At 38.2% G+C, this 13,634-nt stretch overlaps 1 protein-coding gene across 10 annotated transcripts in view; it reads right to left on the bottom strand.

Moving 5' to 3' along the window:
- Positions 1-13,634, bottom strand: part of RNF111 (ring finger protein 111) — a 169,222-nt gene that overhangs the window by 40,829 nt on the left and 114,759 nt on the right. For all 10 annotated transcript variants that reach the window (XM_038010033.2, XM_008016433.3, XM_008016435.3 and 7 more), the window contains 2 exons: positions 4,444-4,570; positions 637-800 (listed from right to left, as the gene is read on the bottom strand). In XM_038010033.2, the coding sequence (XP_037865961.2) occupies positions 637-800; positions 4,444-4,570 (291 nt within the window). The remainder of the gene's footprint in view (positions 1-636; positions 801-4,443; positions 4,571-13,634) is intronic.

The raw sequence follows: 13,634 nt of genomic DNA, 5'->3' as shown, positions 1-13,634 counted from the left end.
AAGATATAACTAATAATACCTCAAGATGATTCTTAACATGCGGGCAAATTCGCATATGTATTCGTTCATACATTCATAAATCCCACCACTTTTCCTAACGTCTGTATTCCAACTCTGGTTTTGTTTCCTCAGTTACTTGGGTACAGCTGTAAGCCAAAATACAATACAAAAAATGAGCAGCACAAAAAGGTATCAATAATATTGAAGGATAATGTAACTTTTAAAAGTAAAATTAGACATTTCAAATAGCCAGTATTAGTCATTTAAAATTCAGTTATACTGCTTTTGTGTTTATATTTAAAAAGTGCTGCTTCTACTTTTTCATGGCAAGTTAAAGACAATCATATTACAAATCAAACTAAACTAGTTTGAGCTAACCTCAAACTACCATTTGTAAAAATATTTTTTCCTGAGAAAATAGCTAGCAAGTATTGAAACAATAACCACAAAGAATTTTATGTAAATTTACAAGCCTAGGATATTATATCAATTAAAAACTTGAGATTAAAAAATCTGATAATTTCCCTGTAGTTTAATAATACATTACCAGTAAGCAGAAGGGGTTTCTAGCATATTAAGAGATTTCCTTTTATCAAACTCCTTTTATAATTTTCTACTGTTACTACTTCAATTTACCATCTTCATCAACGGTAAGGTCCACAACTTCTGCTGCATTCTGCCTCAAGGGCTGTATAACAGTAGAAATCCTACTGCGGTTCCGTGGCTCCTGTGGCCGACTTGCATGAGAACTTGAACCTTGGCTCCAGTGAGATCTGGAGTGTCCAAGGGTTGAACGAGACCTTAAATGACATCAATATTAAGTTAGTAAATATAAATAAAGAATTATTAGTCACCACAAAAACCCATAAGCCTTTCTTGCTAAATGTTACATTTTTCATACAAAATTTCTCCAAAGAAATAATCGTAATAGAATTAAAAATCATGACTAGCACAATGTCTGGCACTCAGTAAACTTTGCTGAATGAATCACCGACTAATTGACCTAAGAATATAAAAAATGCTATGTTGTACCAATCATTAGTGTAAAATACAGGATTCTGTTTCAAGAATGCTACTCTCTCTTCCACGGTTACTTTGGGTATTTACCCAGGTTATAATAAACTGTTCATATTTTCTGTTAATAGTTAAAATTATTCACCATAGGTAAAAGAATAAAAATAACATCCTACACATTTAATAATATCCACAAGGTCTTGTATGTTTAGCTTAGGACAGATTTGCAAAACACTGCCTTAGGAGTCCTAAACCAAGCTAAGCTTCTAGTATTGCCATAAAAGAAAACAAAATAATAATAATAATAAACAAGCACCAGGGAGATTTCCTGATGTGTGGATGTAAGGATATTCTGATTAGTTTATTAGTTTGGTAGCCATAAGAAATATCATTTGCGTGAGCTACTTTATGCTTTTAAAACATGTGACTGCAAACCCTAAACATCTAACTTCATTTAAGTATGTGTGTGGCATTACACTGGTCTAAATTTACTCACGGGTGTATACACTTTTAAGGACTCAACTATTAAAGATTTGGACTGAGGATATACAGGAATAATATGTAGAATATGCAGTCCTAAGTCTCCAGGAGAAAAAAATAACTCTTTTAGAAAGGTGAGGCCAATAAAACACAAGGGCTTTCTCCTGCTCAAACTAATATAAAACTGCTTATAAGCTTATTGTCAGCATTTATGGAAAATATCTGTAATATAAAAGGTCATCAGGGGTGGGAGCTTAACCATTCAGAAGAGAACTCCAAAGGTCAAAGTGGGTTGAAAATGGCCCCAACATTTACAGCCCAACTTGAACTTCAACGATTATAGAACCTAGAGTTTAAAAAGTTCAAATTCTAAAATAAAATTCTTAAGAAGGAGTATAAAGGTTAATTACAGAGCCACTGTCAAAACAGGATAGCACATATCAGAAACAGTTGTGGTATAGCTTGAGCCATGATAGTAAACAAATGTCATGGGATAAAATGGTTTTGTCTGAGGACAGATATCACCATTTAAAATTCTTGAAAAACCAAAAGTCTATGATGAGACTGAGTAGTCTATTATCTCTGGGAAGCTCTTAATAGCTGAAGGAAATTATAGGTCCACTTTGCAGTACTTCTGTGAAAGCCATCATATTCTACTAGATGGAACAACTGCAAAAAAACTGAATGTATGAGGAAATCTCAAGGAGGTATTAGTGGCCACTATGATTAGTAACAACTGTCAAATCCTGACACAAAAGACTCTAAAACACAGAAATACTCTCTTACATGAAAGAGCCAGGCCGAGCATAGGTGGCTCACGCCTGTAATCCCACCACTTTGGGAGGCCGAGGTGGGCAGATCACAAGGTCAGGAGTTCGAGACCAGCCTGGCCAATATAGTGAAACCCCGTCTCTACTAAAAATACAAAAAAAAATTAGCCAGGCGTGGTGGCTCATGCCTGTAATCCCAGCTACTCACGAGGCTGAGGCAGGAGAATTGCTTGAACCTGGGAGACGGAGGCTGCGGTGAGCCAAGATGGCGCCACTGCCCTCCAGCCTGGGCGACAGAGGGAGACTCCATCCCAAATAAATAAATAAATGAGTAAAATAAACGAAAGGGCCAAAAGCCAGCTAAACAATAACAAAGTTAATATCTCAGATAACAATACGGAAATATAAGAATGGGTCATGTACACTGTGGGTCTTTTTCAAGATCATTGTCTATTACTCAGGTAAATGCATCTGCTTGACATCAACCATGTCCAAAACAAGACCTCTAGTCCTACAATGAAAAATATGTCCGTAATTTCAGTAGTCCTTACAGCTCATAAAAATTGAGTCAATGTTGTACCAAGCACTATGCACAGTCACAGGATAGGTGTGGTACATAACACTGATTATCGGTTTTACTCAGAGTTGGGGAAAATCACATAAAATTAAAACAAACAAGGATATGTTAGAGAATGCTCACTTCCATGCCTTTAGAAGTAGCACTTCGATGCTAAAATGGCAAGTGGAAAAGCATGTTCTAAGTGTTTGTAACAGATGCAGAAATATGAATATATACTTTTAAAATCAGTAACATATTAACAGGCAACAAGCTAATGCACTTCTAAATTCGTTCCAACACAAAAATTAATATTCATCTGTTTATTAGTTTGGTGTCTCAAATGTAACAAAGCAACTCTTTATTGCTATTATTATGAATACTTATAATCATCTAAAGTATAAGATGAATGCTGTGTTGGAGCTGATATTTCAAAGGGAAAGTCAAAGTGAGTGATAGGAGTTGATATTTCACAAGGAGAGTCAAAGTGATTCTGCAATAAGGCAACGTCTTTTCCAGTTATTTATAAAAACAGATGAGGATGCTTCATTGATGTGTTAGTTCAGAGCATAGATAAAATTACTAAGTGAAGGACAAAGAGTCAAACAATATGTTTTGAATTAGGGTGCCCTAACACAGTAACAGCACAAGTTTCACTAGTATCAATGAGTAACATATTGAAACAAGTAGATTCTAACCAAAAGGACTATTTCAACATCAATATCCCTTAATATTTTTTTCATTTTTAATTTTAATACCATCCCAAATGTTTACATACTATTCACATCTAAATTTCAAAGGAGATCAATTCTCCACATCATTAAAAAAATACAATTTGGCCGGGCGCGGTGGCTCAAGCCTGTAATCCCAGCACTTTGGGAGGCCGAGACGGGCGGATCACGAGGTCAGGAGATCGAGACCATCCTGGCTAACACGGTGAAACTCCGTCTCTACTAAAAAATACAAAAAATCAGCCGGGCGAGGTGGCGGGCGCCTGTAGTCCCAGCTACTCGGGAGGCTGAGTCAGGAGAATGGCATAAGCCCGGGAGGCGGAACTTGCAGTGAGCTGAGATCTGGCCAATGCACTCCAGCCTGGGCGACAGAGCGAGACTCTGTCTCAAAATAAATAAATAAATAAATAAATAAAATACAATTTTATAAAACACTAAGTAAAATTATTGTTTATTCAGAGCATTAACTCTTAACTCTCATTGGATACTTGGGGTGCTTTTAAAAAGACTAACCTCTAAAATTCTAGTTCAAGTCTGGGAAAGAGTCTAGGCAACAATATAGCTTTATTTTATTATCTCTCCAGGTGAGTTTAACACAGCCTGCTTTGAAAACCACAAATCTAGACGGGCTTGGTGGCATGTGCCTACAGTACCAGTACTATGGAGAATGAGACAAGAGAATCACTGGAGCCAAGGGGCTCAAGTCCAGCCTGGGTAACATAGCAATATTCTGTCTCTTACAAAAAAAAAAAAAAATCCACTAATCTGATATATGCATACTCAAACTGGGTCTCAAAAAAATAAATAAAAATAATGCAAATATCTGCAGCACAAATAGGTTTAATATTTATATTTAAAATTTCAAACATTTAACTAAGAATTAAAATCTCACCGATAGCTTTCTCCAACTGTTACAATCTCCACTTCACTATCAGTTGAGGTAACATTAATTTCTTCATTGGCAGTAACCTGGGGAGTGGAGGAAGCTTCTATCACCACAACATCTTCATCAATACTTCCTGGAAACAAAAAGAAAAAAACATTTAAAGGTATCTTCCTGTCAGCTAATTGTTAGGCAGAAATCTTTATTCTGACTTTGAAGACTATGAAATTCATTGCAAAAATAAAAACCTTATCTGTCAAAAAGTTTTTTTAAAAAAATACACAAGGAGCGAAAAACACACATAGTGAAAATGGTAATCACTGTTTTAATCTATACTCCTTTGCATGTTTACTTTCTCTTCTATGGATTTGGTGTATTCATTACAAATGTTCAGTGGTTTCTACATGAATTTGTAAGATCTTACATAGATATTTATCCTGTAATATCTGTAGTATATTATAGATCTTGTATATATCATTATATAAGATATTAACCCTTCAATATCACAGAAAAAGTTATTACAGTAGCTTTGTATGTTTTTTCCAAGGTTGTTTTCATTTAGGTGATATATTATTTTTAAAAAACACACAGTAGCTTTTTAGTTTTATGTTATGAAATTTGTTATTGATTGATTGATTGATTGATTGACTGAGACAGTCTTTCACTCTGTCACCCAGGCTGGAGTGCAGTGGCATGATCTCGGCTTACTGCAACCTCCTCTGCCCTCTGGGTTCAAGTGATTCTCATGCCTCAGCATCCCAAGTAGCTGGGACTACAGGCATGCATCACCACACCAGGCTAATTTTTTAGTACCGATGGGGTTTCACCATGTTGCCCAGGCTTGTCTTGAACTTCTAACCTCAAGTGATCCATCCCACTCAGGCTCCCAAAGTGCTGGGATTATAGGCGTGACCTACTGCACCCAGCCAAAATTTGTCATTTTTAAATGTGTGTTCTTTTCTAAATCATTCTAAGCTTGGAAAGTGCATCCTTATTTACAAGATGGATACATATTAAATTAGACTTGGTCCAAGTCTTTGTTTAATATTCCTTATATTACTGTTATCTAGAACTGATTTTCGTTATGATATTAGGTAAGATTATATAAATAGAATCCTGCTCTGTCTCTCCACAGCTAACTAGCTATCACCAAAACATTTATTGAAAAATATTTTCTTTTACCCCATTAATTTTTGATACCTCCTCGAATTTTCAGTTATGCAGAAGAAATACATTCTGGAAGTTTACTGCACAACATAGGGTCTATGATTAACAATAATGTATTGTATGTTTAAAAATTTGCTGAAAGGGTATATCATGTTAAGTGTTTCTTTTTTTTTTTATTTTTTTTGAGATGGAGTCTCGCTCTGTCGCCCAGGCTGGAGTGCAGTGGCCGGGTCTCAGCTCACTACAAGCTCCGCCTCCCGGGTTCACGCCATTCTCCTGCCTCAGCCTCCCGAGTAGCTGGGACCACAGGCGCCCGCCACCTTGCCTGGCTAGTTTTTTGTATTTTTTTAGTAGAGACGGGGTTTCACCGTGTTAGCCAGGATGGTCTTGATCTCCTGACCTTGTGGTCTGCCCGTCTCGGCCTCCCAAAGTGCTGGGATTACAGGCTTGAGCCACCGCGCCCGGCCAATGTTAAGTGTTTCAACCAAAAAAGGAAATAAAGGTAAGGGGACAGGAAGAAATTTTTGGAGGCAATGGATATAAATCCATGGCATTGATTGTAATGATGGTTTTACAGGTGTTATACCTCTCTCCAAACACATCAAGTTATATACACTAACTACCTTCAAGCTTTTAGTATACTAATCATACCTCAATAATGCAGTTAAAATATTTTTTGATACTTCTCTTAAATATTATGCATATTTTAGGGTCCATTTTGAAACTATTCAACCCCTTTGATATAGATAGAGTCTAGTGTCAGGGTAGTCTACTTTTTAAAATAGTTTTTTTGAGGTATAACTTACATACTTTGAAATTCAACCATTTAATCTGGTCTTTTGCCAGAAACCACCATCTTCCAATAATTCACCAAGATGACAAACACAAAGGAAAAGAGAAGAGGCACCTGCAATATGTTCTCTAGGGCTTTTAGAAAACATGGAGTTGTTCCTTTGGCCATAGGCATAGGAATCCACAAGAAAAGCGATGCTGTAGACATCAAGAAAATGGCTACTGTTCATACAAAAATTAGCCGGGATTTGGCGCTCGCCTGTAATCCCAGCTACTCAGGAGACTGAAGGAGGAAAATCACTGGAACCCAGGAGGCGGAGGTTGCACCAATCTCGGAGGTTGAGCCGAGATCACACCAATGCACTCCAGCCCGGGCGACAGAGTGAGAATTCATCTCCAGAAAAAAAAGAAAAGAAAATGGCTACTGTTGGCCGGTTGTGGTGGCTCACGCCTGTAATTCCAGCACTTTGGGAGGCTGAGGTGGGTGGATCACGAGATCAGGTGTTTGAGACCAGCCTGACCAACATGGTGAAACCTCGTCTCTACTAAAAGTACAAAAATTAGCCGGGCATGCTGGCATGTGCCTGTAATCCCAGCTACTCAGGAGGCAGGAGAATCACTTGAACCTGGGAGGTGGATGTTTCAGTGAGCTGAGATTGCACCACTGCACTGCAGCCTGGGTGACAGAGCGAGACCCCATCTCGAAAAAAAAAAAAAAGAAAGAAAAAGAAAATGGCTACTGTTCAAAAAGGAATGCCCCATAAATCTTACCATGGCAAAACTGGAAGTTACAATGTCACCCAGCATGCTGTTGGCATTGCTGTAACAAACAAAATTCTTGCCCAAAGAATTAATGTACATAATGAGCAGCTAAAGCACGACAGCCGAGATGGCTTCCCAAAACACACGAAGGAAAAAGATCAGAAAAAGAAGGAAGCCAAAGAGAAAGGTACCTAGGTACAACTGCCGCACCAGCATTCTCCACCCAGAAAAGCACACTTTGTGAGAACCAATAGACAGGAGCCTGAACTGCTGGAACCTATAACCTGTGAATTCATGGCATACTAGGTGGCCAAAAAAAAAAAAAAAATCAAAGACACCTGGACTATAAACAAAACAAAATAAAACCTGAGAGCATTATGCTAAATGAAATAAGTCAGTCACAGAAAGACAAAAACTGTGATTCCGGTTATACGAAGTATCTAAAGTAGTCAAATTTGTAGAAACAGACAGCAGAGTGGTGGTAACCAGGGTCAGAGGGAGGAGAAAGAGAAGTTGTATAATGGCTATAGAGTTCCAGTTTTGTAAGATGAAAAAGTTCTGGAGATCTGTTTCACAACAAATGTAAATACACTTTTTTTTTTTTTGGAGACAGGGTTAGGCTAGTTTAGCGGCACAATCACGCTCATTGCCCTCCATCTCCTGGGCTCCAGATATCCTCCTAACTCAGCCTCCTGAGTAGCTGAGACTACAGGTGCACACCACCGCACCCAGCTTTTTTTTTTTCTTTTTTTTAAGTCTTTTAAGAGATAGTGTCTTAGCACATTTCTTAGGCTGGTCTCAAACTCCTGGGCTAAAGCAATCCTCCTCCCACCTCGATCCCCCAAAGTGCTGGGATTACAAGTATGAGCCACTGCACCTGGTCCCAATGTGAATATACTTAACACTACTAAACTGTATGCTTAAAAATGGTCAAAATGGTTGGTTTGTTTTTTGTTTTTTTTGAGACGGAGGCTTGCTCTGTCTCCCAGGCTGGACTGCAGTGGCCGGATCTCAGCTCACTGCAAGCTCCGCCTCCTGGGTTTACGCCATTCTCCTGCCTCAGCCTGCCGAGTAGCTGGGACTACAGGCGCCCACCACCTCGCCCGGCTAGTTTTTCGTATTTTTTAGTAGAGACAGGGTTTCACCGGGTTAGCCAGGATGGTCTCGATCTCCCGACCTCGTGATCCGCCCGTCTCGGCCTCCCAAAGTGCTGGGATTACAGGCTTGAGCCACCGTGCCCGGCCAAAAATGGTTTTTAAAAAAGTAATACTCCATTTCTTCTCTTGCTGTGTTTTTTACAAACCTGTTATTGAATGGCTTCTTCATTACTATCACCTGTCAATACAAATGTAAGCCAACAGTTTACAAAAAATGTCTATAATTAAGAATTTTCCCATAACGAGTGTAAAAAAATTCACCCACTTTAAGTGTACATTTTGCTAATTTTAGTAAATTTATGGAGTGTAATCATCACCACAATCCAGTTTAAGAACATTTCCAATAACCCCAAAAGAGCTTGCATGTCCTGTTTCAGTCAATCATCATCCCCTATACCAACTCCAATACCCCTGTAACAACTGATCTGCTCTCTGTCATTATGAATTAGTTTGTGTTTTGTCAAGTTTTATGTTAAGTGGAGTCACACACTACATACACTTTTGGCTCCTTTCACTCAGCGTATTTATCTTGAAATATATTCATTTGTTGTATCAATATTTGTTCTTTTTTTATTGCAGAGTAGTATCCAATCATATGGGTATAACACACTTCGTTTATCCATTCATCCACTGATGGACATTTGGGTTTTTCTCAGTTTTTGCATATTACAAATAAAGTAGCTATGAACATTCATGTATAAGTCTTTGTACAAACATGTGCTTTCATTTCTCTTAGGCAAATACTTAGGAATGTAATTTCTAGGTTCTATGGTAAGTTTGTTTAACTTTTTAAGGAACTGCCAAATTGTTTCCCTAAGTGGCTCTACAATTTTACATTCCCAGTACGGAAATGAAGGTTTTAGGTTCTCCACATCCTCACCAATACCTATTATTGTCTCTTTTTCATTAAACTTGTTCCAGTGGCTATACAGTGGTATCTCATTGTGGTTTTAATAACCATTTCTAAAATAAGAAGGCTGAGTACAAGGGCTCACGCCTATAATCCCAACACTTTGGGAGACCGAGGCAGGCAGATTGCTAGAGCAAAGGAGTTCAATCCAGCCTGAGTAACATGGTGAAACTCTGTCTCTACAAAAAATACAAAAATTTCCTGGGCATGGTAGCCTGTAGTCCCAGATACTCAGGAGACTGAGGTAGGAAGACAGCTTGAGCCTGGGAGACAGAGGCTGCAGTGAGCCGAGATGGCACCACCGCACTCCAGCCTGGGCGACAGAGCCAGACCTTGTCTCAAAACATAATAATAATTAAAAATAAAATAAAATAAAATAAAATAACTAATGGTGCTGAGCATTTTTTCATGTGATTATTAGTTACTTTGGTTTTTGTCTGTTTTTGTTTGAGAAAGTGTCTTGCTCCAATGCCCACGCTGGAGTGCAGTGGCACGATCATAGCTCACTGCAGCCTTGACCTCCTGAGCTCAAGCAATCCTCCCACCTTAGCCACCCCAGCAGCTGGGACTACAGGTACATGCCACCATGCCCAGCTAATTTTTAAATTTTTCATACAAATGAGGTCTCACTATGTTGCTCAGGCTGGTCTCGAATTCCTGAGCTCAAGCAATCTTCCTACCTTGGACTCCCAAAGTGCTAGGATTATAGATGTGAGCCACCATGCCAAGTCTAATTTTATTAGCTACTTTGGTGAAATGTCTATTCTTTTGTCCATGTTTAATCTGAGTTTTTGGTCTCATTGTTGAATTATAAGAATTCCTGGCCAGGCACTATGGCTCATGCCTGTAATCCCAGCATTTCGACAGGCTAAGCAGTGGATTGCTTGAGCCTAGGAGTTCAAAACCAGCCTGGGCAACATGGCGAAACCTTGTCTCCACAAAAGCTACTCCAGAGGCTGAGGTGGGAAGATCACTTGAAACCGGGGCGCTGAGTCTGCAGTGAGCCAAGATTGTGCCATTGTACTCCAGCCTGGACGACACAGTGAGACCCTGTGTCTCAAAATAATAATAATAGTAATAATAATAATAATAATAAAGAGTTCCTTATATATCCTGAATTCACGTCTTTTCTCAGATATACTATTTGCAAATATTTTTTCACAGTCTGTAACATGCCTTTTCATTTTCTTAATAGCATCTTTTGAAGCACAAAAGTCTCTAATTTTGGTGTTCAAATTGGCAACTTCTTTTATGGATTGTGATTTTGGTGACATATTTAAGAAACCTCTGTCCAACCCAAGGTAACTGAGATTTTCTCCTATGCCTCCTTCTAGAAGTTTTATCATTTAGTTCTTACATTTAGGTCTATGATCTACTTTGTAAATTTCTGTGTCAGACAATAGGTAAAAGGTCTAAATTTATCTTTTCTGCATATGGATATACAATACTCCAAAGAACAGAACAGGCCAGGTGCAGAGGCTGATGCCTGTAATCACAGCAATCTGGTAGGCTGAGGTGGGCAGATCGCTTGAGCCCAGGAGTGCAAGACCAGTTTGGGTAACATGGCGAAATCCCATTTCTACAAAAAATAAACAATTAGCCAGGTGTGGTGGCATGTGCCTGTAGTGCCACCTACCCACCAGAAGGCTGACGTGAGAGGATCACCTGAGCCCTGGAGGCTGAGGCTGCAGGAACCCCTGATGGCGCCACTGCACTCCAGCCTGGGCAACAGAATGAAATCCTGTCTCAAAAAAATAAAAGGGGAAAAAAAAAAGCAGAAAATACCAGCAGACACTGGTAAATAAGGGAGATAATGAAAGATTCTCTGATTTGGAGAAACTTTTTAAAAATTACTTAATAATATTGTATTTATACTCTGGAATATTTGCAAAATGTTATTATCAATTAGATAGAAAACATAACATTTATGAGAAGCTACAAGATGTGAAAATGTTTGAAGTGATTTTTTAAGTCCTAAAGATTACACAGACTGAGGTAAAATGCATTTTTACCGGCACAAATATATCTTATGGGCAGAAAAAAAAAAAAACAGTAGCACCCAAGTGGCTATTTAAAATAATATTGTAGATTGAATTTCCAAATTATTTTCCAACTCTTGCTTCATAATCATGAGCACAATGCAGCTTAAGGTAGAAGTACAAAGGGAACCTTGAGATATTAATCCAGCTAACCATTGACTTTGCAGGTGTTACTTGTTGTTCATTAACTCAAATTATTAAATATGGAATTAAGTAATGGTGGTAAAAGTATATGTAAAACTAAAAGCATTATGTATCAACAAAAAGTCATGATTTTAAAAAAACTTTTCTTATTTCAACCCATAAACTGGGCATTACCAGTTCTACATGGAGAAAAGTTATATCTACATATCAACTTTATTTATGATTTTTCTCTACTTATCTGTATACAAAATTTCTTTCAAAACCTGTTTTAAAAAAGAGGAAAAACTAAGGCCGGGCACAGTGGCTGACGCCTGTAATCCTAGCACTTTGGGAGGCCGAGGTGGGAGGATCACAAGGTCAGGAGATCGAGACCAGCCTGGCCAACATGGTGAAACCCCGTCTCTACTAAAAATACAAAAATTAGCCAGGTGTAGTGGCAGGCACCTATAGTCCCAGCTATTCTGAGGCTGAGGCAGGAGAATCACTTGAACCTGGGAGGCGGAGGTTGCAGTGAGCCAAGATCGCGCCACTGCACTCCAGCCTGGGTGACAAGACCAAAAACTCCGTCTCAAAAAAATAAATAAATAAAAATTAAAATTAAAAAAACTGTAAAAAATAAGCTAACATTATTGAACACGTTTCACATGGCTTATGTAACATTTTGAAACTTTAATGATAAATGATACAAAGCTAGCTTTGCTAATCCATGAAATTTCAATTTATATAACTTTTTATGAATACAGAGATTATGTAACTAAAAGTATATAAATAGCTTGCTGAAGCACCCACCCTTATTCTATTGCTTAAACACCATTATTTTTCTAAAAAGGACTTTATGCATAATTTCAACATAATACATAAAAATTATATAACTAAAGCATATTCACAACAGGCAACATTTTGGCATCTACAATCTAGTGTTTTCTAGGATAACAGTTATTTAAACCAAAATTTTAAAAAGGGAAACATTTCTAAAATTATGAAGTTAATCTTATTAAATAGCACAGCTTAAAAGAAAATCAGGAGAATAAGTCATTTCTTACTGGGTCAATTTTATTCTCATTTTACCTTTTACATTTAGAAATACTAAAGGACAAAAATCGAGTATAGCTAAGATAGTGGTAGGACTGTGGGTGATTTTCTTTGAATTGTTTGTTTTTTAAGATTAGGTTGTTTATAGCTTTTAAAACATCATGAGAAAAATAACATATTTCTCTGGCTACCAGACTAGAAAGAATATGAGTAGTATCACAACGATAACAAAAACAATGGTTTCTCTGCGAGAGTTCTTTATGAACTCCTCAAAGTTCATTTCTATTTCCTGGTAAGAGATCACAGATTCTTTTGGCATCAGCAATAAGCAATGTCAGCCACTATACTCACTGATCACCTTAGTCCCTCTGTGCCTTAAGACTGGAATGATGCTAACAGTAAGAAGAGTTTCCATGGCCAGGCGTGGTGGCTCATGCCTGTAATCCGAGCACTTTAGGAGGCCGAGGCAGGTGGATCACCTGAGGTCAGGAGTTTGAGACCAGTCTGGCCAACATGGCAAAACCCCGTCTCTATTAATAATACAAAAATGGGCTGGGCATGGTGACGTGCGCCTCTAATCCCAGCTACTCGTGAGGCTGAGGCTTGAACCCGGGAAGTGGAGGCTGCAGTGAGCCAAGATTGCGCCACTGCACTCCAGCCTGGGCAGCAAAGCAAAACTCTGTCTCAAAAAAAAAGAAAAAAAAAGAAAGTTTCCAATCTGTGAGCACAAACTTTGTGCCATATATAGTATTATGCATGTCTAGCCCCATCAAGAAACTGAAGCTTAGAAAGTTTAAGTGACTTACAAGCAAACAATAAGCAACACTTAAAATTCAAAGCTAATTCCAATTCTAAAGCTCACATTCTTTTCATAAATGACATCATGTTACCATACCTACTAAACATGTGGGCGTGTAGTTACTATCAAAAGCATTTTCATGCTACCAGATGCTTTTGCCACTGCTCCTGTCTTTTATAGTCACAATTAAAGTTACTGAAGTTATAGCAACTGACTCCACTTTGGGACTCCTCTGTTAGTATCTTTCCAACAGAAATGAAAACATATATATACACAAAGATTTGTACCCAAATGTTCACTGCAGCATTTTCACAACAGCAAATATCGGAAACAATTCAAAACGCCCTTGACTTCTACCTACCTAGAGGAGCCTGCTCACTAGCCTTATAGATGTCATA

This window comes from Chlorocebus sabaeus, chromosome 26 (genome assembly GCF_047675955.1).
Source record: "Chlorocebus sabaeus isolate Y175 chromosome 26, mChlSab1.0.hap1, whole genome shotgun sequence".
Classification (NCBI taxonomy): domain Eukaryota; kingdom Metazoa; phylum Chordata; class Mammalia; order Primates; family Cercopithecidae; genus Chlorocebus; species Chlorocebus sabaeus.
This window is presented reverse-complemented; position numbering and strand designations above follow the sequence as displayed.